Below are 25,692 nucleotides of genomic sequence, written 5' to 3' on the forward strand. Positions count from 1 at the left end.
ACAGAGCCAGGCCTGAAATGCAGGCAGGCCCCACACTCTGCACCCCTGTATCTGAGAGGTACAGCTCCTTCTCCTAAGTGTTCACCCCAGATTCTGGAGGTTGTTAAGTGTCAGAGAGAAAGGACAAGGCACAGGGTGTCCTGAGGGGTCAAGAGACAGGGCAGGTGCCATTCTAAATAGGGTGCTGAGGAGAGGCCTCCCCAATAAGGAGACCTGTGAACAGAGGTCTGAAAGAAGTGATGGAGTGAAAGCACAGGGCTGTCTGGGAAAATGAGCCGTCTGGGCGTTAGCGCCCTTTCTAGGCACTGCGGCCATCCACCGAGGGACGGTGACCAAATAGGGTCCGGATGCCTCTGCTGATGAAGTGGAAAGATGCGCCCACAGGCCCTCAGGCCTGCACTGGTGGGGCAGGGGGTCCCTTCCTCCTCATCTCATGTCACATTCACAGCAGCCACCCAGCTCCCCTGTACAGAAGGCCATTCGTGTAACTGTTTTAGAGTGTGGAGACACTCAAAAACAAGCAGTGGAATACCTAAACCAGTTCTTGAGACCAAGAAAATTTCTGTACATATATCCCCACATCTATAGTTCATAACATACTCATTTTACTGAGAAAAGCAGACTTAATAAATAGTAACATCACTCAACACGAAAGAAATCCCGGCACCCTACGAGAGGGAAGGGTGAAGCACCAGGGACTTAACTCAGAACAGACATGCGGATGCCCACACACCACCTGGGTCCCAGGCTGACCTCTGCACCATGACCCCGTCAGACCACAGAAACGAGGCCCTGACCACAAAATGTTAACATTAACTGAACGCTAGGAAGATCTGGAGAATATGCTTCTCACAGAAAAAATCATTCTAATACAATATATGGTTTAATCCTGCTGCTTTAGTTCAGTGCTACATCAAGGGAGAAGTATATAAATAAGCAACATTTCTATGTCCTTGAAGCCCGGAATTACAGGGAATTGTCCTGTTTCTAGTCCTTGTGGGCAGCAGCGAATAAAACCTCTCTGCAATTCCCCGAGTGTCCAGAAGGTGGCACTGGGAGGCCTTAGGTGTCTAACAGGATAACCCAACCCGCCAGAGAGAGGCCTTGGATGAAACTGGCTCTTAGGAAAACACCCACGTTTTAAGTTCACCCGGACCCTAGAGTAGAGGTGCCATCAATAAAGACAGACTGATTTAAAGAGTCTGGAGTGGAGAGGCTCTCAAGTCAGCAGTGGTGTGCAAGGGGCAATTTATTGTACCTCCCACAGCCATTCTGCCTTGTCTTTGAATTGCAGAGAATAAACACCGTCAGGAGCTACCCTGAGCAGAGCCATTATAAAACCATCACACTTTTAGGCACTCTTATTTCCAAGAATGCACTACCCACATGACATACAACTCATAAAAGTGAGTAAGATTAAACCGAAGTTGACTTGTCAACAAAACACTACATTTTGTGGACAATTAAATAAACAGTAATTTTTATTTTTGTGGGATTTTTCTTTTTTATTTCACATGTCAAGTAGGTATCTAGTTCCTAGAAAGTGCTCACTGGCCCTTTAGGCTGTGCTTAGAGTTTCTAAAGAATAAACATCCCTAGGACCAATTATCTTGTTCAGGGAAGCTTTAAACAGGTGCTGGGATTAATAATCCCAAATCTTCTCCCAAATCTGATTCTGCAGTATTTGCCATTTAAATCAGATGACCTGCAATACTTGCTGTTTAAATCTGATTATGGACACTCGGAGAATCAGATTAAAAGTAAATATGCAGCGATCTGTATTTTTCAAGAGACGGACCAGTCCCATGAACTGCCTAACTCTTCATCACCATCAGAACCCCTTCCGGCAGATACTCAGAGACCCCCCAACTTTCCTCCCCAGTGTTTTCTAGTGAAATGCTGTCCTGGTGTTACGGATGTGAAGGTTTTCCAGGCCCTTAGGAAGAACCGCCTAGCCCTGCCCTGCATTCCCTTTGCCTGTAACCCTGTGACAGGCTTTCCCACTGCCAGACTTGTACTAATCATGTGTCCACAGTCTCCTGAGATGGCTGGTTTGTAAGAGCAGTCCTCACATTCCCCATCATCTCCTCATGGATTCGCACCATGCCTAAAAAATACCAAGTTTAGTAACTATTTACGGATCCCCACGAAAAGCTTGTTCACTTCGAACCCCACTTGTGCTGTCTGCGTCCACCCACATCACACCCCAGCCTCCATGCCCTTGGAGCCTGTCAGCCCCTTGCTCTGAAGTCCCACAGTCCTGCAGTCCATGAGTTCTCTTTTTGCACACGAAGAAAACACACGAACGTCTGTCATTGTTTCCTCTGTGTGTTTTTCTCAATCAAACTCTTTGGGGAAATATTCGGTATTAACATCATTAAACGCCATCTACAAAAAGCATATTCTACATTCAAATTTAAAAAGCAATATTATTAGTTTTTTAAGTCCATCCATTGCCTTACTGGGCATCTGACCGTACCCCATGTTCCCCCTGGATAAACTGGGGTCTCATTCCGCAGTGCTGTCAGGCTGTCCCTGCTCACCAGCTGTAACAACACCCACCCAAAAAACAATCAATAGCAGTTCTCCAGTTAAAGCCTCAACACACTTCCTGGAAAACACTTTCCGTCCCCGAGATAAACAGTTCAATGCAATACTGTCTAGCTCTCCTTTAAACCTCATCGAACACATTCTGGAAAAAGATATATAGATATTTATTGGGATAAAATTTTATCCAAACCTGCACGCCCGCATCTAACCGGGTGGTGCTTCTCTGATACCACGATGAACTATACAAAATGTCATTGCTCATTCCCTCCCTTCCGCAAACCCCGTTGGGTCCAGAAAGTCACACACACACACCCCCTTCCAACTATCGGAAGGCTCTTCAGTGGAACTGAGTTTATCGGACAAGTGTGGTCACTTAGGCTCTCCTTCCTGGAGGAGAGATAAAAAGACTAAGGTTTCTGACCGACACTTAGCGTATGAGTCTTTATGCCAGTGCACTACACATGATATTCGCTGCTAGTGCAGGAAAGCAGGATACCACTTGTAAGACCTTCACATTACAGTAAGAGAAACGCAGATCCCTCCTTAGAGAGTCAGAAGATGTGCTGTGATCCTCAGCCTGTACTAAGGGCAGGGCACAGCGCCCCAGCTTTGTGATCAGGATTTCGTACCAGGTGGAGGGGTGCACGCACCCACAACTCGCTTTCACAGTGGCAGGCTGATGCAGTGAGATGTTCCACGCAACTTCCCATCGAACCGCCTGGAGAGCAGCCAGGGCTTCACTTGCCCGCAGTCTCAACCCAACCCGGCTGAACACGTCAGAACCAGGCAGCCCCTGCGGCTGAAAACACCCCCACGCTGCCCCCGAGCTCCCCACCCGGAAACTCACCCTAGCCGGGGTCACTCGAGGCCATCTCGGGTCACGGGGCGCGAGGCGGGGCTCCGGGCTCAGCTTCCTGTGCTCTCCCCCCCACCCCCACCCCCCGCAGTGCTGGTGCTGCTCATCCTGTCCATGCGGCGGCACCGGAAGCAGCCGTACACCATCGACGACGATGAGAACATCCACGAGAACATCGTCCGCTACGACGACGAGGGCGGCGGCGAGGAGGACACCGAGGCCTTCGACATCGCCGCCCTGTGGAACCCGCGGGAGGCGCAGGTGGGGGGCGCCCCCAAGTCGAGGCAGGACATGCTGCCGGAGATCGAGAGCCTCTCCCGCCACGTGCCGCAGACCTGCGCCGTCAGCAGCACCGTCCACAGCTACGTGCTGGCCAAGCTCTACGAGGCCGACATGGACCTGTGGGCCCCGCCCTTCGACTCCCTCCAGACGTACATGTTCGAGGGGGACGGCTCGGTGGCCGGGTCGCTGAGCTCCCTGCAGTCGGCCACGTCGGACTCGGAGCAGAGCTTCGACTTTCTAACGGACTGGGGCCCCCGCTTCCGGAAGCTGGCCGAGCTCTATGGGGCGGCGGAAGGGCCGGCCCCCCTGTGGTGACGGAGGCCCGTGTGCGCCAAAACCCTGAACCCCGGCGTTCCGGGACGATGCTTCCCGGACGAGATGCAACCAACCCCATGAGCAATACTGTGCTGGAGAGTGAGACGGGGAGAGCAGAAGAGCAGAGGGGCCCCAGTCCGCAGAAGAGCAGAGTTCCTTTTGGGTCAGCTTTACTACTTGGTTAGATTGCGGACACACAAGAAGAAGCGGGCAGAATCTCCCATTATCTTTTTTTTTCTTTTCTTTTTAACTTTGGGACACACAGTATTCAAAGGCTTGGAGTCCAAGGTGAAGTATGGCCAGCTCGGCTTTTCTTTGCCTTTCACCAAGGCCTTTGTCACTTTTCCACCACAAAGAGGCTCTGATCTTAGGGTGACGATTGAAAGCGGGCAGAAAGGTCTACTCTCAGATTCTTTTTTAATTTTATTTTATTCTCTAATTCAAAGTTTTGCTAGCTCATCAAATCGAATAAACCAACCCATACAAAAGAACGCTGGGAAAAAAACGCTATTCAGTGAAAGTAACCTACTCGTCCTGGGATGGATCGAATTTCTTTTAACCCTTTTGAGACCAAGTGAAGGCAAACGGCCTTGCATGGGGGATGGATGGGCGGGGTGGGAGAAGGAAGAGGCATTGACACTGCACTCAAGTTTAGCGGCCAAACCGAGAGGTGCTGGCATTATAGCGAACGGAACTCCACGAGGTTGGAGTGCGCCTGTTTTCGCAGCGCTTTCACTGTGCCCCTGCAAAATCGTTCAGAAGGAAGCCAGAAGACCTGCCTCTCTTGCACTGTAGGTGTCTCTTCCATGTGCCAAATGTGAAGATTAGATGCTACAAATGAAAGCCAAATAAAAAGAAGTATCTGATAAAAGCATGGGTTAGAGGGCTTTCCTAATCTGTGTGAGGTCAATCCAAGGGATGTTTACATGCTGTAGATAACCTACTTGAACAAAAATCAGTATTATAGAGGATAAATGGATGTAAGAGAATTACATGTATAAGTTTTGTATATTTGTTAATAATTTTGGTAATAAATATGATGTACTGCATCTCAGTACCTAGCACTTCTTTTAATAAAAGTTAAATAGAAGGGAGAGTCTATTGCTAATGCGTTTAATTGCTGAGCAGGTAAAAAGGTCACTTGGTGATCCTGGCCTGGCCGCAGATGGTTGGGGCTGGAGCTGGTGCATAACGCTGAGCCGATAGCAAAGAAACATGAGGCCGTGCATTCTCTTTAACGCATGAACAGCTATGGTTCAAACTGTTAACACTTTTCACAACCATTATTCCCCCATCTCTTAAAAGAACAAAAGCGGATTTGAGAACATTGACAATACAATGGTGAATTTTGCCCATATTTTTCATTTTGGGAGAGGGTTTTATACATAATCACCAAAATGTCAGGCCACTGGGTTTTATTCTCTGTTCTATTGGCAAATCAAATATGTACAAACAAATGTGCACTAAACGTACCAGATATTTATAGCTCATCAACACTGAATGAGCTCACAGAGTCTCGGACCACATATTATTTATCTTTCCTCCCTCCCTAGTAGCTAATATAGCCCGGTGCATATAGTAGGTGCTTAATAAGGGCATTATAGATACGTGATAAAAGGGATCTCTTTCTTCGATATCCTATTACTAAAAGATATTTTACACAATTGTCCTTATAATTGATGACAACTATGAACAAAACAGTTTTCTGCACTCTGTGGTTATAGTAGTGGTTCTCAAATTTCTGTGTATTTATGTCAGAATCACCTGGAATAATCGTTAAACAGTAGTTTGTTGGGCCTCAGCCCAGAGTTTCTAATTCAGCCCATCCGGGGCCATTTGCATTTGTAACAAGTTTTGAGGTGACCCTGATGCTGCCTCACTTGGAGAACCCGGATGCAGAGTCTGCCTCTCTCTCTCTCTCTCTCTCTCTCTCTCTCTGTCTGTCTCCTTCTCTCTCTCCTCCTCCTCCTCCTCTCTCTCCTCTCTCTCTCTCAAACGTACCCAGATTAGATGATCTGCCCACTTACACTGCCCCCCCCCAGAGTGGTGTTGTGAACCTCTTTTCCAGACAAGGACAGTTTGGCAGAAGTGCGTGCGGAGGCTGATGTGTGTCTGGGAGCCGGAAGGATAGGCTCTGTGCTGTCTACCTGGTACACTAGCAGCCAGGCCGGTTCTCATCTCCAGTTTGAGCACACTAATCCTTCCTCCGGTAAAAGGCAGCTCTCACACATCCTCTTTAAGGGTGAGATGTGATGTGAAAATAAACTTAAAGGAAAACCATGAACTTGAGTCCAAACTAGGACCTAAAAAATACGTGATTTGAACATGGGCAAATTAACCCAAATAACATTCTTCCTTTCTGTCACTAGCCCCGAGGATAAGTCTGTGGCTGTTTCACTTTGCGTTGCATGTACTAAAATGCAGGAACAGCTGTTATCCGAACCACAGGGGCTTTTCATGCCCCACATTCTACAAGAGTGGTACCCATGATACTGGGCGTGAAGTGATTAAACAGAACCTCCCAGAGCTCCTGGTCCCCTGGAGGATGTTTAATGGTGTGACACAGGAAGTGCGAGAGAAACACAGGATAGGAGGTCCATTTCAGCTCCCATGCAGCTAGAAGAGACTCTTCCCTCCAAATGAGTTTCTTAATTTCTTTTACACTGCCACAATTTACCACAAATACTGCTTCCTCTGAAAAGCAAACACCCTCCCCACCAGACAGAATATGGAGAGAGTGATCACGTTAGACAAGAGAGCTGTAAAATTATTCAGCCATTCCTTTGTTAAGAGGTAAAGCAGCAAGCTATACAATGCACGTTGGAGGAAAGCAGGAGCATCTGTAGAAATCAATTAAGACTGTGTCTACAGCTGTATTCTGAGCAGGAACACAAGCAAAGGTAAAAATTAGCCATGTATTTTCTGATGATCTAAAAAAGCAGACCATCCCTGCACGGCAAATAGCAAAGGCAAATTGGAGCAGTTCACACATATGTAACATACACAGTTTCATATTCTGATGTATGTATACACCAGAAGCCATCCTCACAATCAAGATAGGAATGTGTATCACCCCCCAAGCTTTTCTCACACCCCTTTTTAATACCCCTCTCCCACCTCTGCCCACCCATCCCCGACTCCAAGCAACTACTGTGTGCTTTCCATACAGAGTTTTATATCAATGGAATCATACAGAGTAAACTTTTTTGTGGAGGTGGGGCTTATCTGGCTTCTTTCACTCAGCATTATTTTGAGATTCATTCACGTCATTGTGTATATCAATAGTTCATTGCTCTTTGTTGAACAGTAGTATTCTATTATATGCACAGACTATTGGTTTATTTATTCACTGTTTGGTCTGCTCAGGCTGCCGTGACAAAATACCATACACTGGGTGGCTTAAACCACAGAAATTTATTTTCTCACAGCTCCAGAGCTGAAAGTTCAAGATCAGGATGCCAGCAGGGTCAGGTTCTCATGAGGACTCTCTTCCTGGTTTGCAGGTGCGTCTTCATTTGGTGGAGAGTGTGAGTTCTCTGCTGTCTCCTCTTATAAAGCCACTAATCCTACCAGGGCCCCAACCTTACGACCTCACTTAACCTTAATTACTCTCTTACTCCAATTAAAGGTTAGGACTTCAACACACGAATTTGGCAGAGACACAATTCAGGTGACAGCAATTCCTGTGTTGATGGACATTTGGGTTGTTTACAGCTTTTGGCTGTCTCGAGTAAAGCCGCTAATAGCATCTGTGTGTGAGTCTTTGTACAGACACATGTTTTCTTTCCTCTTGGGTAAATACTTAGGAGTGGAATAGCTAGAATCATCTGGTAGGTATATGGTTTTTTTTCCCTAAACCACTAAATTGTTTCCCCAAATCTTTTTATGATTTTACATCCCCACCAGTAGTGTATAGGAGTTCCATTTCCTCACCCGGTATGGTCAGTTTTTCATTTCAGTCATTACAATAAGACAATTGGAGAGTTGTCATGTCTCACTGTGGTTTTAGTTTGTAATACCCTAGTGATTAATGACATTAAGCATCTTTTTATGTACTTATATGCTATCCATATATCTTATTTGGTGGAGGATCCAGGTGTATTTCTCCATTTTTAATCAAGTTTTTATTTCTATATACAAGTCCTTTATCAGGTATATGCTTTGCAAAGATTTTTTCCCCCAGTCTATGGCTTCTTATTCTTTTAACAATGCCTCTGAAGGGCAAGAGTTTTTTATGTGGATGAAATCCAATTCATCAACTTGTTCTCTCAGAGACTGTGTTGTTGGTGTCGTTTGTAAGAAATCTTTGCCAACTCAAGGTCACAAAGATTTTCTTCCATGTTTCCTTCTAAAACCTTTATAATTTTAGGTTCTACAGTCAGACCTACAATCCACGTTGGGTTTATTTTTGTGGATTATCAGGTGTGAATTGAGGCTCTTCTCTTACTGGCGCATGGACTTCTAATGGTTCTAGCATCTTTATTGAAAAATGCTATTCTTCTTTTCACTGCATCACCTTTGAGCCTTGTTGTGAGTTAAACTCTATCTGCCTAAAAGATATCCTCAAGTCCCAGCCCCCAGTACCTGTGAACATGACCTTAGAGGGTCTTTGTAGATGCAGTCAAGTTGAGATGAGGTCATACTGGGTGAGGGTGTGCCCTAACACAATGACTGGTGTCTTGGTAAGAAAAGGGAAATTTGGACACAAAAACAGACATGGAAAGGAGAACTCCGCATACACTGAGGCCGAGCCCAGAGTGACGCATCTTGAAGCCCAGGAGCATCAGGGGATCTGGCAACCCTCCCTCCACAAGGAGCCTGCCCACGCCTTGATTTCAGACACCCAGCATTGGGAGAGAATGAATTTCTGACGTTGTCAACTGCCCAGCTTGTGGTAACTTGCTATGGCAGCCTTTAGAAACAAGCCTTCCATAGCACGTTTTAGAAGACCCATTTTACATAAAAAATAACAAGGTATGAATTCCTCATGTGCCCATCAGTTTGGCTGGATCTAAAACACACACACACACACACACTAATTAATTAGTTAGGGTGTTCATTTTGGGGGACTGTCTTTTTCTTTCAACTCAGCCCTTTCATGTGTTTGCATATGTGGAGGCCCCCACAGATGCCTCACGAGGCTGGCAGGTCCTGGGCAGCAACAGTCCCCTCCAGCTGCCCTGGCAGCCCGGGGGGCAGTTCCCGCAGCTGCAGGCAGGTGGCAGGGAGAAACAAATCAGCAGATGGCTGACCTGGCTGATGTAGCTCAGTGGATTGAGTGCGGGCCTGCATACCAGAGGATCGCGGTTCGATTCCCAGTCAGGGCACATGCCTGGGTTGCAGGCCAGTTCCCTGCAGGCCAACTCCCAGCAGGGGATGCACAAAAGGCAACCATACATTGATGTTTCTCTCCCTCTCTCTTTCCCCTCTAAAGATAAATAAATAAATAAAATCTTTAAAAAAAATCGGCAGATGCCTGAGCAGAGGCACATCCATTCGCATGACCCTGCTGATGTGGGCAGTGAGGAGAGGGTACAGAGAATGGAGAAAGGTTTGCGCTTGCCAGTGAGTTCCCCTTTCTGCAGGTGCAATGCTGCCCTGTAAAGTGGAAGAGTTAACCTTCATAGTGCAGGCTGCACGGCTTCCTTCTGTCTCTTGCACTTGACATTGCCTGGCTGCCCCAGGAACCTGATGCAATTCTGCGTGTTTCCCTGCCAGGCCCATGCGCAGTGACATTCACTCATCCTAATTGCTGTTCCTCACTGGCCCACTGAGGGGCACTAACCCTCAGACCTGGCATTTACCTCCAGGATTGGCTTCTGCAGCACCACATTTTTATATTTGCCAGTGACTTCTGGGACTTTGACTATTGGGATTCTCAAATGAGGGGATTCTGAAATGAGGGGCATTACCTGAGGATGAATATTAGTTACATCCAAGACGGGACTCAGGGCCGCATGGGCATGCTCCAGACTGATCTCACCGCTGCAGAGCTGCAGAGCAGGGAAGGGGGGAGAAACTGCCAACTATTGAGCACCTACTGCACGCAGACACTGTGCCAAGCGCCTCCACACAAGTCATTTCATGCACATTGAAACACAAGCAAAGCACAGACCTAAAACCAGAAAAGGATGCCAAGCTGCGTGTGATGTGGATGCCATTGGCTTCCCTGTGAATTATATAAAGGGCTCTGCACACAGTCTGAATGACTGATCACTCATATTCCCCCTACACCTTAAGCCCCAGAGGATTGAAGGCTGGCCTTTACAGAGGACAGTGAAAGCAGGGAGGGACAGCCGACGTGACCCACCTGAGAAACAATGAGTGACCATGCTTGCAAAGTCCCAGTCTAACACTCTTTCCAGAAATCACAATTTCACTATATACATAAAGATTTTGTGGAACTAGGGGTCATTGGATAGGACGTCATTACCAGGGTTTCTTACAGAACCCAGGTTAATCTCCTCTCAAGGGATCAAGAGGCTATTTCCTGAGGACAATGGCAGGCTGCCAGGTTTGCAATGTGTCCCTCCCTGGGAACTGGGTACAAATTCTCTGTAAACTCCAGGCCACTCACCACACGCAGACTTCCACACGGACCTAAGCATATGCCAAGCACACCATGGGCATGCTGGGCCAACCCATTATTCATGGGACTTGGCAGAGAAGTCTTTATGAGGCATTTAGTCACAGTCTCTGTGACGGCACCCACTGCGACAGTGAGCAGTACAGTGAATAATCATATATCCAACTTGGAAGGTCAATTCCTGCTCATCTTTCTAATTATTAAGTACCCCGTTCTCGAGGGCTCTCCGTGGCGGAGCTTCCTACTGTGGAGGTAGATTGTTCATTATTCAAAGTTGCTCTTTTGTTACAGATGCACGCATACAATAGCACAAGCAGAGATCGCTGGAGTGCGGTCCCTTTATTCTGAAGAAAAGAAGAAGAGGTGTTTGGTTCTTGAAATGGAAGGCTGGGGCTTCTTCCTCCCTTTTCATCTCAGTGCCACCTTCACTGTCAAGTTCATTGGTAAATCTCAAAGTTCCATTAAAATATAAGTTGATCATCCTTTAGCATCGCTGTCACTGGTTTGTGTCCCTCCTGATTAAACACTCTCCTATAAAGGAAAAGAAATGATGAGACCCTCCCATTTTCTCTCAAAGAGAAAAAAACGAAAAGCACTTGAGGTTGCAGAAATAGAAACTCCCAGCACGGAAGTCTCTGTAGGCTCCTTCCAGCCAAAGATGCACGGGACCCAAAAACACCAGTACAGGAGAAACGCGACCATCGAAATGAAGGTCATCACTTAGCCGCCCTTGGCACGGTTTTCCAACAAGACCTAAACGAATAAACTACAGATACACAGCACACTGAGGTACATAGGTAATTTTTACATCCTTTATATTAACCAGCACACTTGGGAACCTAAATTATTGAATACCAGCACACTTGGGAACCTACATTATTCAAGGGAGGACCATACATTCTTTTCTCTCTAAGTCTTGGCTTGTAAATGGGATGATCACACACGGCTGTGTTCTAAGACTTGGCATCGTATTCAGTTTGGCTTGAGTCCCCTTCCGCAGGGCAGAACTCCCCCTCTCCAAACTGAAAAGACCGGTGCAGTCCGTGTGCAGCAACTCTGGAGCCGAGGAAATCCGCGTCTCAATGTGGTAGACACTCCAGCTGTTCACAAATTCGCCAGTTCTGGGTGCACAGTAGGACAGGCACACAGTAGGACTGCTCTACTCCGCCCCACTATACTTAGACCCGGCCATGTGGCTGCCCAGGACAGTAAAACACAAGCAGGAACCTTGAGAGCCAATGCAGAATCTGCCGTGCCTTCCGCCCCTGCTGCAGCGATCTTGAAAGTTGGTGTCAAGGTGGAGCTTCCGTGCCTCAGTGACTTTTGAGTAGGCCCTCCTGCTGGCTTGTCGTCTGAGAGAGAGGGGACAGCTGACGTACAACAGAGACACCAACTTCCGTTGTGTTAAAGCCCATGAGAGTTTGGATTTACTTATTATGGTGCTATAATTTAGCCTAATACCACGACAAAAATTAACTTCTGTTATGGAGACTGACTAGCTGGCATGAAGAGAGCGATGCCTACCGATGCCTCATCAAAAATGCATGTTCCCTGGTTGGTTTTTTTTCCCCATGAGCAAGAAGGCATTTCACTGATCATTTCCATTCACTTTCTTCCATTGCTCCACCAAATTAACAGCATACAATTCTGAGATAAGAGACATAAAATAGCACTGTACCCAAGACAGACAGACACACAGGAAACACGGCCACATGGGCACGTGCACGGATTGGAGTCACGTGGCTATAACACATGAAACACGAAGGAAGCTGACAACCACCAGAGACAAGCATGAATGGACACTCCCTCTGAACCCCCAAGATGGAAGCAACCCTGCTGGTACCTTGCTGTGGGACTCCTGGCCTCCAGAACTCTGTAAGAATACATTCCTGAAGTTCTTTGCCACACCACCCGAGGCACTCAGTGACAGCAGCACCAGGAAATGGACCTGATGACTTTGAACTACCATTCCTCTGCACGCTCGGCACTTTGACAATGAGTCTTCACCCAGTGAGTCTGTCCACACTGGTCCTGCACATCCCTGCATTTTAAACCTTCCCATTTAGGTCTAAAATGAGTTGAGTAGCCCTGGCTGGTGTGGCTCAGTGGATTGAGCTTGGGCCTGTGAACCAGAGGATCGAAGTTCGATTCCCAGTCAGGGCACATGACTGGGTTGCAGGCCAGTTCCCAGCAGGGGATGCAAGAGAGGCAACAATACGTTGGTATTTCTCTCCCTCTCTCCTTTCCCTCTAAAAGATAAATAAATAAAAAATATTTTAAAAAAATAAATGAAATGAATTGAGTAAAAGAGAGTATGAATCTAACTTCTTCTTTCACCAAATAAACCCCATCAAAATCAGAAGCAATGTCTTGCTTGTCTTTTAATCCCTCTCCCAGCACCTTCTCAGACCTAGCCCTGGGCCTGGTCCACAGCGAGGCCTCTAAGACACCTGCTAAGAAAACTCCAGAACAAACAGTGGCCATGCCTCCTGTTCTTCCTGTACCTCTCATCTCACACTAAGCAGTGATTTTAGGACAACTGAATTACTAAGTCTGTTAGTGCTGGCTCCCTTCACAGCCCATTACTAAACAATGAACCGGGCCCCTCTGGTAGCCACTCTAAAGCAGTCCATCCACAGATGAGTGCCCACCATTCCATGGTCCCTTAATGCCATTCCCATCCGTGATTGCAGCAGGGCAAGCAAAGGAGCAGGCCAATCAGCAGAGGCAGGCTTGGAGTGTTTGAACTAACCCAACATCATTAATCACTGAGGGCAGAGCAAGAATCTTAAGATTTAAGAGGCAAAAGGCAAAGTTAATCTGAAAAAGCAAGATGCCGCATACATACCCCCACATCATCGATGACTATGTACCGGTACCCCGTCGCTCAACGGAATTTCTGTTTATGCATTTGTTACTTGCCTCCATGACTTGGCCTACAGGTGTGGTACCTATTGGCTCCCGTGTATACCTGATTTTCCTTCCAAGTGTAAGGCAAAGCCCGTTTCTCATTTTGGCTGGGAAGGAGCCCTAAGGACCTGAGCACGAGCCCATTGCAACCTTGGGAGGACTCAGACCCACTGTACTGAAGCACAGACTTCAGTCTCCCACGGAGAAAGGTGATATAAGGTTTTCTCCCAAACCACTAGAGGCCGATGGGGTTCTCCAGGCAACATCACCATTTGGGGCAAACAAGTGGTCCTGGAAAGCAACCCTTTCACCCTTCATCTTCCCAGTCTGTGGTATTTGGGGGAAGTCTTAATTAGCTCAGCCAGTCTCTTTCCTTTCAGCATCTCAAAGTATCTGCTGGCTCTCCACTAGTCTTGGGAAGGCATCCCACTTCCCAAAGGTGGCTAGGAAATCTGTATTGCTTTTCGAGTTCTGTGGCTTCCTGAGACAAGCAGTTCATCCTCTTCTTTCCTTTCCACCACTAATTTTAAATGTGAAGGCCGTGACGAATTCTGGATCCCCTAATCGCAGGAAATCTGAAGCCAGAGGAAGTCGGCTGAGTGCTAGACCATGCACGTTTCTCCTGCGCTCATTTCAGGAGGGACCCGGTCACAAAGATGGCCAAGGAGCTGCCTGCCCACCGTGGGTCCCAGAAAGAGTCGCAAACTTCTCAGCATTTCCCCCCTCCCCAGACCAACTCTGGAAACACGACTAGGCACAAGGAGATGAATGCTCTTCGTCAAGCCATTTTTATCCATTGCGGCACTGATCGGGCACGACAGTCGGGGCAGGTTTTGGTGAGTCGGGGTGGAAAGAGCTTTGGCGGGCACGGCCTGGGTGGCCCTGGGGGCTCCGGCCTGGCCAAGGAAGCTGAGAAATGGGAAGCAGGGAGTCCAGGCTCAGCTCCCCACTGCTGGGAGCTGGCGTGCGCCCTGGGTTTATCGCTCCATTCAGGACAGATCCTTCGATGCGCAGCTAGGGGAGTGACCTGAAAGAAGTCAAAGGAGGGCAGCAAATGAGCAAAGCCACAGATTTTCTGCATAAAATCCAGTGTCCCAAAACCTCGCCAGGATCATTCCAGGTCAGAGATGCCCAACTGCAGCCTGCACCTGCCCCCAGGCTACAGTGGACGTAGCCATGTATCAGGAGTGTCTCTCTGAGTGACACAAAAGTGCACTAACAGTGGCCTAAGCAAAGTTCTTTTTTTTTTTTTTTCATAAACAAGAGCTCCCATGTTGCCTTGGTGACTCATCAGTGGTATCAGGGCCAACATCGCTGTGATTTTCAGGTTTCGAGCCGGTGGTTCTGGCTCCAAGAACCAGATCTCACACTGTGTTTAAAGGCAGGAAGCCAAGAATGTGACTTGGACGGGTTCTCTTCCAGATTTTTCTCTTTATGGGGGTATACGGAGGGCTTTTCCTGGAAGGTCCCTGCAGACTTCTTACATTCCTATTGGTCTGTACCGCGTCCCTGCCTTCAGATAAGAGACTGTTCCCAAGTCCCCTAAAAGTAATAGATCCCCAGCTGATGCCTGTCCCAAGGGGGTTGCACTTGCTCCGTCCTGTGAGTGTGGGAGATGGGGCAGGGCTTTGGGGGGGCTCTGCTCACCTTGTCAACGAGATCTGAGGGTAGACCACACCCTGCTGGGTCGGAGCAGAGCCCTCAAGCCCAGCTGCAAGCAGGAGAGAGTGGGGACTGCCAGCAGCAAGAAGAGCCTCCGCCCCCCGTAGGCATCCTCCCCAAATATAGAAGCAAGAACCGGCTTCCCAGAGGCTCCCTCGAATCTGTTGAGAAATTATAATTAGACTTTGTGCTTCTGCTAAGTCTTCCACCCCAGGAGCTCAGGGCGCTTCCTTGCACCGTCTCATTAATCTTCACGACACCACTCCAGGCAGCCGGCATTTACTGTCATCTTCATTTTCAGGATGAAGGAACTGAGACGCAGGTACAGGTACTTGCCCGATGTCATCGGCTCTGTAAGTCACTGGCCAACCGGGGATGGGACCAAAATCGATGGCTGAAAATGGCTACTGCAACTCACCAAAGACCCCCCGGCAAGAATGTGGGGGTCATTCACTTACCCAGATGGCATGAGCCCTAAAGAGTGACTTCGTGGAAGGGCGTCTGGGCTGAGCAACGAGGCAAGAGATACAGAGTGAGAGCAGTGATCCCCTGTCTGGACCCCTCGGGCAAGTCACCTGTACTTTCTGAATACTTCCCTGTTTAAAAAAATAAGACAGTTAGTATCTACCTTCCAAGGTCAGAGCAAGACGGTGCCATCTATAAACCTGGAAGAGGGTCCTCACCAGACACTGAACCTGCTGGGACCTTGCTCTCAGACCTCCAGCTCCTAAACCTTCCTGCTGCATAGCACGCAGAAAACAGACGTTTGCTGAATGAATAAATTAGTCTCACCTGACTCTCTAAGGCACCTGAAATACACATGCACATGTTTTGATTATTTTTTAATTGGTACTGTCTATCGCATCTAATCCACTCAGTTGATTCAAAGACAAGAGTGTTTTGAGTGACATCACGTGAACTAGGACATTCTGTAAAGTCTAAGTCCGTTCAGGGAGTTGGCAGGACAGGCATTTAAAACCAGCCCGCCGCTCTTGGCTCAGGAGGGAATCCTAAACTGCACCCGGGCTCTTCCCACGACGAAGTTCCTTTGCGCCCTCCCAGGGGCGAAGAGCCTGCTTTCAGCACAGACTGTGCCGGACACGCTACGCAGGAAGCAGCCACACCTAGGATGGGACCCTCGTGCTCTAGGAAACAGCCTGCGGAGAAGGCAGACAGATGAACCACGAATCTCCCTGGGAGGCAAAACGAAACCCGACCTACAGCAGACAAGGGGGCCAAGCGGGGCGAGAGAGGGCGCGTCCAGAGGACGTTTGGGTCAGCCAGGGGGCTGGGGGGAGGCAAGTGGGGAAAAGGGGGCAAAAGCTGAAATGGGAAAAACCCTTAGCCCTTCCTTTCCTTCCGCAGCGTCCACCATTCTCCCCTCTGAGAAAAGCTAAGTCAAGGTGTTAGAGCCGCAGAGGCTGAAGGTTGGGTTTGTTTTGTTTACCTCTGTGGGCAAGGATATTTGCGGCAAAACATCGCCTCCGGGCTCCGGGGCGCGCCTCTCTCTGTGGGCAGTCTTTCTTTCGGCCACGGGAGGGCGCCTGTCCCCTCCGAGGTCTCTTCCCTGCAGCCCGCGCCGCCCGGCCCTGCAGCTACAGCTGGAGGGCGGTGCGCCTTGCACACCTGAAGCCTGGAAGAAACGTCCCCACAACTGGGGCACCTGGAAGATGGGGTCACAGCCACGCCCAACTTTCAATATTTTATCTTTTTTAAACGAACCAGGGTAGATGGTCATACATAATTCCTTTCCCATCAGCAAGGTGCATTATGAGGACAATAATCTCCACACAGATCGCAGGAAGCTATTGGAAGACCTTCTGTCAGAGAGAATGCAGTTCAGGTTCAATGCCCTGGCAGCGAGGTCTCCCAGTTCCCCGAGCCTGAAATAGGGTGACAACCCATTGACACATCAGGACACTGTCCCTTCTCAGGCACATCCGGTGTGGTGCAAAGGAGGCCCAGTAAGGGGGAAGAAAGAAACGTCCAGATTTAAGACAGGACCCGAGAAGGAGAGCAGTGACCTGTCAGATACCTTTGGCTTAACGACTAGTTGTTCAAACACCTGAAGGGAGGAAACCCATCCGGCTGGCTCTGCACCAGACAAGAATTCCTCCATTGCACTAACTTGGCGACTCCCCAAAGTCCCTCTGTTCTCTCCACGCCCCTGAGTGAACATACCCACCCAGCGTCACTCTGTGTTACTTGTCCCCAGTGAATTAGAAAGAAGGTTTTGAGATAAGACAGGATGACACACTGACAGCTATCAGGAAACCTTCACTCACAAGCTCCCTTCGAATCAATGGAGGGCTGGTGTGTGTGTGAGTGTGCACATGGTTTTTGCCTCTGAAGTGTAATTAATTCCATGACTTTGGGTTAGCCACTGGACTGAAGTGTCTTTTCGGGTAAAAAGAGCCTAGACTTTCTTAAACTTTGAGATGAACGAGAACGATCACAGCATGTAGAAACCCAAATTACAGCCTGCTAAAATTATCCCCTCCTCAAAAAGGAATCGCAGCAGATGAAAAACGCTTTTTAAATAGTCTAATAATTACACACTAACACCAAAATAGCTCTCAAATCATCCGAGAGATTGCTTGAGCTAAAATCCCATAACTTGCTCCGGAATATTTGTCAAGCCACACACCCAAATGCACTGTATTTATTCCCAGGCCTGCCGAATGAGTGTGTTATCATTATTATCGCCGTCATCATCATTGCCGTCAACAGTGTACCAGCCAAGGGTGGCTCGGATGAAATTCACTAAATGTTTCTAAACCTAATGTTCTCCCTTAATGTGCTGAGTCTGGGTCCTGTGGATTGGCACACTCACTGAGTCATGGGCTGACTGCGTGTTACTGTGGGTCCCCACAGTGTAACACTACGGATTGCATCTGAATCGGAGCATAAACGGGACAGGGTTCTTGCCTGGAAATCGGGGCCAAGGTCCTGTCTATTTCTGGGGACATCTCTATGGGCCCTATGGGTCGAATAAAAAATGATTCAGGGGGATTTCTGGAGTGGCCAGATGTTCACGGTAAGGTTTGTGTTTCTGAAATCACACCAGCCACTTGCTCCAAGGGGACTGGAAGCCAGAAACATTAAGGAAAATAAAAGTGGAAAATAAAGACTGAGGGAAAGTTAATTTTATGTGTCAGCTTGGTTAAGCAATGATGCTCAGTGGCTTGATCAAAGACTAGTTTAGACACCGCCATGAAGGTATTTTGTAGATGTGACCACGATGTATAATCAGCTGATTTCGAGTGACCGGGACTACTGGTGACTGTGGGTGGGCCTCCTCCAGTCGGTGGAAGGTCTGAAGAACAGACGCTGAAGTGTACCTGGGAAGGAATCCTGTCTTGAGACTGCAAAATGAACTCGTACCCGTGTCTCTAGTGTGCTGGTCTGCACTGCGCACTCCAGACCTCCCAGGCTCCACGTTAGAGCCAATTCTTAAAGCAATTTTCTGATTTTGATGTGTGTATTTGTATATCCCATGGGGTCCATTTCTCCAGAGAACCCTCACTGATACAGATTTCAACCGACTCTATTTTTCATACTATCTACCTAAAAACAATGAAGAGCCCTTCTGTGATACTGATTTACGTGACATTATAACTGGCATGGGCTTCTCATTTTGTTTGGGCACCAGTCCTTCACCAACAGCCCACCCCCCTCACTAGACTCTGACCTTCAGGGGTAGTCTTGATTGGTCTGGGGGTGTGTTGTCCCCTGGCCAATGATTGGCTGAGGAGAGATACTTGACCCAGTCAGGGCCAATGAGGTATGAGAAGAGGATTGTTGCGGACTCCCAGTAAGATTTGTCCATTCTTCTGAGAGGCTCTTACAGAAGCATCCTATTCTCTCGCCTGGAGAAGGAGGAAGTAGTAGCCCTGAATTGGTACTGGAAATCGCCCTTGGGTGGAAAATCACCTGGATCCCTGAAAATGCTGGCGAGCTGGCCGGACCAGCCAGCCCGAAAGCCCGCACTGACCCTGGGCCTCCTTTAAAGTGAGCCAATGCCTTTTCTTTGTGCAAGCCAGGTTGAGCCTGACTTCTTGTTAGTTGCAACCAAAGGTCCAGGTTTTTTCTTTCCCTTAGTTTCTTACCTATAAATGGGAGAGTGGAGCTAAATAACCTAGATCTCCTGAAGCTCCCAATATGTGTGAATTGCACATTTAGATCCTAACTGTACTTGTCACCTACAGTTTAGAGAATGTATTATTGCAGGCCTTTTCTAAATACATCTTCAACAGCATGACGTGTGCATTGTAAGGCCTTAAAGTGTAACTTGAAAAGTTAAATAACAGTACTGAGAAAGAATAAGAACATATCAATATTCACACCAATGAGAATTATTCATGAAGACCTGTATAGAAAAGGTACGACTTTCAAGAAAGGCAATTTGGAATTATGGGTCAAAATTATGAACGCACAGACCCTTTGACCTAACCATTCTCCTTCTAGAACTTCATGCTAGAGTTGTACTTGCACATGTATAAAATGAAGTTAATTGTAACTATGATCATTGGAAACAACTTAACTATGTATCGGTAAAAATTAAGTTATCACAGATGTAGACAATGAAATAATTCCCATAAAAAATGAAGTTGCTCTCCATGCAGTAAAATGGACTAATCTCTAAATTGTACATTAAATAAAAAGAGCAAGATTACGAATAATGAATATTGTATGCTATCATTTATATTTTTAAAAATAGCTAAATATATGTTTATGCAGAAATGAAGTAGGCAATTGCATAAGAAGCCTGGTTATGTTGTGCTTGTATCTAGAGACTGAAACACAGGAAGAAGAAAACAGTACAAGGCTGGAGAGAATGGTTAACTTTTCACTGGATATATGTTTTTTAAAAATTTAACAAGCCCTATCCAGGTAGCTTAGTTGGTTAGAGCGTAGCCCCAATACACGCAGGTCGTGGCTTTGATCCCTGGTCAGGGCACATAGAAGAAGCAACTGATAAATTTATAAGTAAGTGGAACAACAAGTTGGTGTTTCTCTCCTCCTCTCTCTCTTCCCTCCCCCCGCCAAATCAATAAATTAAAAAATGTTTAAATGTTAACATATGAATGTACATCAGTTATTTAAAATTAATAAACTTGGGTGGAAATAAAATTATTAGTATAAATGCATTTCCTGGTTTTCTATAATGACAGTAATTCTGAAGCTAAATTACAGTCTTTATGTTTAATTATAATTAATGATCAGATACAAAACAATGATTTGGTACATTTGTTCTCATTTCCCTTTCTGTCTAAATAAGGGCAGTAGAAAAAAGGATCTTGAATTAAAGAGAAGAAAGGAAATTTACCGATAACATTTAAAAAGGAGTCTGGGCCCTGGCCAGGTAACTCAGTTGGTTAGAGTGCCATCTCCACACACCGAGGTTGTGGGTTCATCCCCAGTCGGGGCACGTATTGTACAAGACCCACCAATGACTGCNATGTTTAATTATAATTAATGATCAGATACAAAACAATGATTTGGTACATTTGTTCTCATTTCCCTTTCTGTCTAAATAAGGGCAGTAGAAAAAAGGATCTTGAATTAAAGAGAAGAAAGGAAATTTACCGATAACATTTAAAAAGGAGTCTGGGCCCTGGCCAGGTAACTCAGTTAGGTAGAGCGCCATCTCCACACACCGAGGTTGTGGGTTCATCCCCAGTCGGGGCACGTATTGTACAAGACCCCACCAATGACTGCATAAGTAAGTGGGACAACAAATCTTTCTCTCTCTCTCCCTCCCCCCCTCCCTCCCTCTAAAATCAACAGACATAAAATATTTTAAACAAAATAATAACACTATTTCTTTTAAAAAGAGGAGTTTGATAGGCATTTGGTTTTTCCATGCATTCCAACCTAAAGAGCCCTTCCTCGTTGTCTTCCAACCCAGGGTCTCGCCATTCATTCACCCCCACTCGTTCCACAGTTCCTCGGTGTCTTGGGTGGGCCAGGCAGTGGGGAGTGAGGTCTTCAAATGCCCAAAGTTACCATGGCAAGAATGGCAGTCCTGGGTACAAAGGAAATACCTGCAAATACTGTCAGCATCTCAGTGTCATCCACCTGCTCCACGCCCCCTGCAAATGTCTGCCACTGCCCGTTGCAGGCTCTGCCTTCCAGTGCTCGCTGCACGAGAGAGAGATAGCTGCAAGGCACAGAGACGGCCGGTCAATTGAAGCAAAAGGATCCAGGCAGCTCCGCAGGATGTCTGAACAACTGGGCTTGCACGATGGTCAGGACCCCAGGAAGGCTGGGCAGCAGGGACAATGGCTCTGGGACAGGGTTGCTGGCACACTGCTGCTGCACATTCCAGGCCGAGGGGACACTGTTTACCAGCTGACCCTGCAACTTTGCATCACCTCCTAGAAATCCAGTCCCAGGCCTGGAGGGTCAGCCTGGCCAGGCCAGAGTCCGGTCCCTCGGGCTGTCTGCCAAGGGGCAGGGAGAGGGCCCTTCCAACCCCAGGCTCTGTGGCTCGAGGAGGACCCTGCCCCTCACCCCCTGCATTCTCCACCCTCTCCTCGCAAGATGCAGTGTGGGGAGGAGGCTCCGGAAATAGGAAGTGAGTGAGGCTAAAATGACTCTTGAATGACAGTTGATGTTGCAGTCACAGAGGCGTCGAAGAGGAACGAGATGAACGGACTCAGCAGACAGCCAGTCCCAGAGGCCACGCAATGCATGTGGAGTCCGTCTTCGGGTACGTAAAGAGGCTGGGGTGAAAACAATGACTCGGACTCTGAGAGTGACCATGAGGAATAACGTCTCTTCGGTCAGCCACGTGAGGTGCCTCCGTGGAGAACCAAACTCGTCGGTTCCACCTGCCCGTACAGTGTTACTGAGAAGTCTTGAGAAGCAGGTCATCCAAAGCTCACCGCAAAGGCACCTCAGAATTGTAAGTCAAACCAATTTAATGTTAATTGTACATTTAGTACAGCTAGCATGTTAGAAATGAATCAAATTTATGATAAAGTTGTATTTTCAACATAACATAATCATATTCTGTGACACATCGGTGCCTATTTGATAGTCAATATAGATAGTACATTTATATCTGTTTTATGACCTTGTCTCTTTTTGGCCTTTTGGCTAAGATCAAGTGTATTTTATGACCTTGAACATAATTTCACTATTTGTATGATGATAAAGGTTTATGGAAGTAGTAGTTTTACATCAATTATATATCCTTAGCCTGGACCATAATTCCTTTGAAACAGGAAAGTAACCTTCCAATCCCTTAAGATTGACCTGCCTCCTGCAATAATCTGCTTTATAGCATAGTTTCCAGGGACCAAGTCAGAGCAAAAACGGAGGCCTGGCCACTTGCTGTACTTTTGTACAAAACTTGTCTTTATTATAATAAAATGTGGAGGTGTGGGGGCTGGACTTCCCTCGAACCTACACCTTTACAGAATTACATGCATCATTGGGTGTTTCCAAGCACGCCGTTTCCAAAATAACACGTTCTATGGGGATCTACGATGGGCATTTCTACTGGCCCATAGAGGAAAGGCTATCGCGAGTGTGTACAGAAAGAGAAGACAAGTGGAGAACCCATCTGATTCTCCACTACTCCCCTGAGTTCATAACAGCTGATACCAAAGCTGATGGAAACAGGATTTCCCAATCCGCCTTTTCCCAGCAACACCTGCCTGTTATGCTGCCCCCTAGTGCTGACCTCCTGACAGGCCTCGACCAGCCTGACCCTCTCTGCTCAGCCTTCGACACGAGTTGATGATAGATGTGAGTTGAGTATATAAATTATTCTGAAATGTGTATAAAATTCACGGAAGAAAAACAATTTGCATTTTCACGATGGCCACAATCTAAAGGTCTGCATCCTGGGGCTGGGGCTGAGTTAGGTCCCTGAAAATTCATATATTAAAGAACTAACCCCACAACCTCAGAAAGGGAGTATGTGTGGAGAGAGTCCTTAAAGTAGAAATTAAATAAAAGATAAGCTTATTTGGGTGGGCCCCAGTCCAATATGACTGGTTTCCTTATGAGAAGAAGAAGTCAGAGCACAGACATGTCAGAGGGAAGGCCGTGTGAAGACGCAGAGAGAAGGTGGCCATCTAGCAGCCAAGGAGAGAGGCCTCAGAAGACACCAGCACTGTCAACCCCTTGACTGTAGACTTCTAGACTCCAGAATTGTACAAGAGTACATCTCTATTGTTTAAGCCACCCAGTCTATGTAACTTGGTTACGGCACCCCTAGCTGGCTAATGCAGCTGCGTAAACTTGGATAAATCGATACTCGTCACCAGCACCAGCTCTTTCTAGTCTGAGCTGGCCCACCACTCCCCCCATCCATGCCCCACCCTTGAACTTGAACTTGACCAAGCCCTTCATCTTCCCTGGCTTCCAAAGTAGACTGGCCACTCAAGCCCATGTTTTTCAATTCTTCCACATATACTGATTCAGAGACTTGGGCTCTTTCCGTGTTGTAGACTTATCATCCTGTAGACCTTGCAGTTCTTGTTTTGAGCAAGTAAACAGGGAAAGAGAGTAGATGGAGAGGACGCACATCAGTTCTCGTGCTGCATTGGTGGGAACTAGTCCTGGGGTCCCACCTGGAAACGAGGAGAGCTGGGCAACACAGACCCTGGCTGGGCAGCCACCTCCCAAATCCACTCCATGGAGGGGACACCACTTTGCTGAACAGCTGGCTGCCTCTGCCACACTCCTTTCATACCTGACTGGACTGTCGCCAGCAGCTCAGCCTCTTCCATTCCCCCAACCTCTCCTCTCCACCTACCCCACCCTGCCCAGTCCACGGGCACGTCCTGTTTGGACGCTAGCCTTTCCAGGATCTGCACATCCTCAGGGCTCACCCTCTCTCCACCATACTTGAGGATGTTATCATTGTCTTCCCTTCGTCTTCCTTCCCTTCTGGCAAATTAACCTTATAAATTCTACTTGGAACCTTGAACATCCCAGCAGTTTGTCACAGTGAGTCTCCCAAAGGTCTCATGATACAGCCAGCCCCTGGAATGAGGGACATGAGGAGCAGGACAGGCCACTGGTCTGTATTTACCACTCGTGGGAAGGGGAGAGGGGTTTTTTCTCAGGAGGAACACATAGATCCAGATGCCCTTGACTCACATACACTGATTAGCATCCACTCTGCAGGGCTGGGGGTGAGACAACGAGGAGAGGACACCCCAGGCCTCCATGAGCAACCCCTCCCATGGGGAAGGTGCACTGCGAAACACAGTCCCAAGGCAGCGCACTCCACACCAAGTGCAGGCACAGGAAGGCCTGCAGAGACACGGGGAGACGGGGTCCAGCCCTGCCCAGAGCAGCGGCAAGGCTTCCATTTGAGGCACCAGTGGAGCCAAAGCTGCACAGGCGACAGGGGGGGATGTGCCTTCCAGACTAAGGGGAAGTAACAGTCAAGACGTGATTGGGGGAGAAGCCAAAAGCTGCGAAGAGCCCAGGTGTCTGCTGACAGACGAATAGATAAACAAACTGTGCTCTGTGTATGCAATGGAATGTTGGGGGCTTGTGGGAGGCAACCAATCAACGTATCTCTCACACCTTGATGTTTTACTCCCTCTCTTTCTCCCTCTCTTCCCCTCTCTCTAAAAGTAAATAAATACAATTTTTTCGTTAAAAAAAAGGAAGGAATTTCTGACACATGCTATGAGAGGGATGACTCTTAAAAAGATTATGTTCAACGAAGGAAGCCGGACAGAGAGGACAAATTAGAGGGGTGGGCAAACAGGGCTTACAGTTGTGAGTACCTGAGATAGGTTTATTTCACGCCATCATTTATTAATTCTTGTGTTACTTATTTGTATTAAAATGATAAACCTGCCTTTGTCCATCGCTGTATTGTACCATTTCCCTTACATGACACATCTGGGAGAGGCAAGTTCAGAGACAGAGAGGAGCTCGAGGCTACCAGGGCCTCGGGGAAGACAGAATGAGGAATCGTTATTTAACGGGCACAGAGTTGGTGTTTGGGATGATGGAAAGTTTTGAAAATAGCTAGTGTTCATGGTTGCACAACACTCCGAACATCCCATTTAAAGGGACTGGTGCACCCTTTAAATGTCTAAAATGGCAAGTTTCATATTCTTGGTATATTTTATCACAACGTTTAGAAAAAGATAAGGTTGTATGAAAGGGTATATAGGGAAGGGGAAGAGGTTTCTTAACGATCTCTATTTTTAAACATTGAAACTCTAATTAAATATCCATTTGGTTCTTGGCTGTAGCCTGCAGCTTCCTTTTTTCTACATTAGAAAGGGAAGACCTGGGCAAGGAGGTCAGAAAGGAAGCCGCCCTCAGGCCTCCGGGTGCAGGAAGCTGCACTGAAGCGCTTTCATTCTGGTGGTTCAGCCGCTGGTGGGCACAGGAAAGCCCGTGTGCCCCAACTGTGGGTTGTTGTTTTTTTTTAAAGATTTTATTTACTCATTTTTAGAGAGAGAACAGGAGGGAGAAAGACAGGGAGAGAAACATCCATGTATGAGAGATTGTTGCCTCTCGCATGCCTCCTACTAGGAACCTG

The 25,692-nt window shown here is 47.4% G+C and overlaps 1 protein-coding gene across 1 annotated transcript in view; it reads left to right on the top strand.

Annotated features, from left to right (window-relative positions):
* CDH20 (cadherin 20) overlaps positions 1 to 5,077 on the top strand; it is a 47,039-nt gene extending 41,962 nt beyond the window's left edge. Inside the window, exon 11 of the mRNA XM_037035291.1 lies at positions 3,498 to 5,077. Coding sequence (XP_036891186.1) covers positions 3,498 to 4,003 — 506 coding nt within the window. The 3' untranslated portion in view covers positions 4,004 to 5,077. The remainder of the gene's footprint in view (positions 1 to 3,497) is intronic.
* The last annotated feature ends 20,615 nt before the right edge of the window (positions 5,078 to 25,692 follow it).

The sequence above is a fragment of the Sturnira hondurensis genome, unplaced genomic scaffold (assembly GCF_014824575.4).
Source record: "Sturnira hondurensis isolate 20B ecotype Veracruz unplaced genomic scaffold, ASM1482457v3 Scaffold0001872, whole genome shotgun sequence".
Lineage (NCBI taxonomy): Eukaryota > Metazoa > Chordata > Mammalia > Chiroptera > Phyllostomidae > Sturnira > Sturnira hondurensis.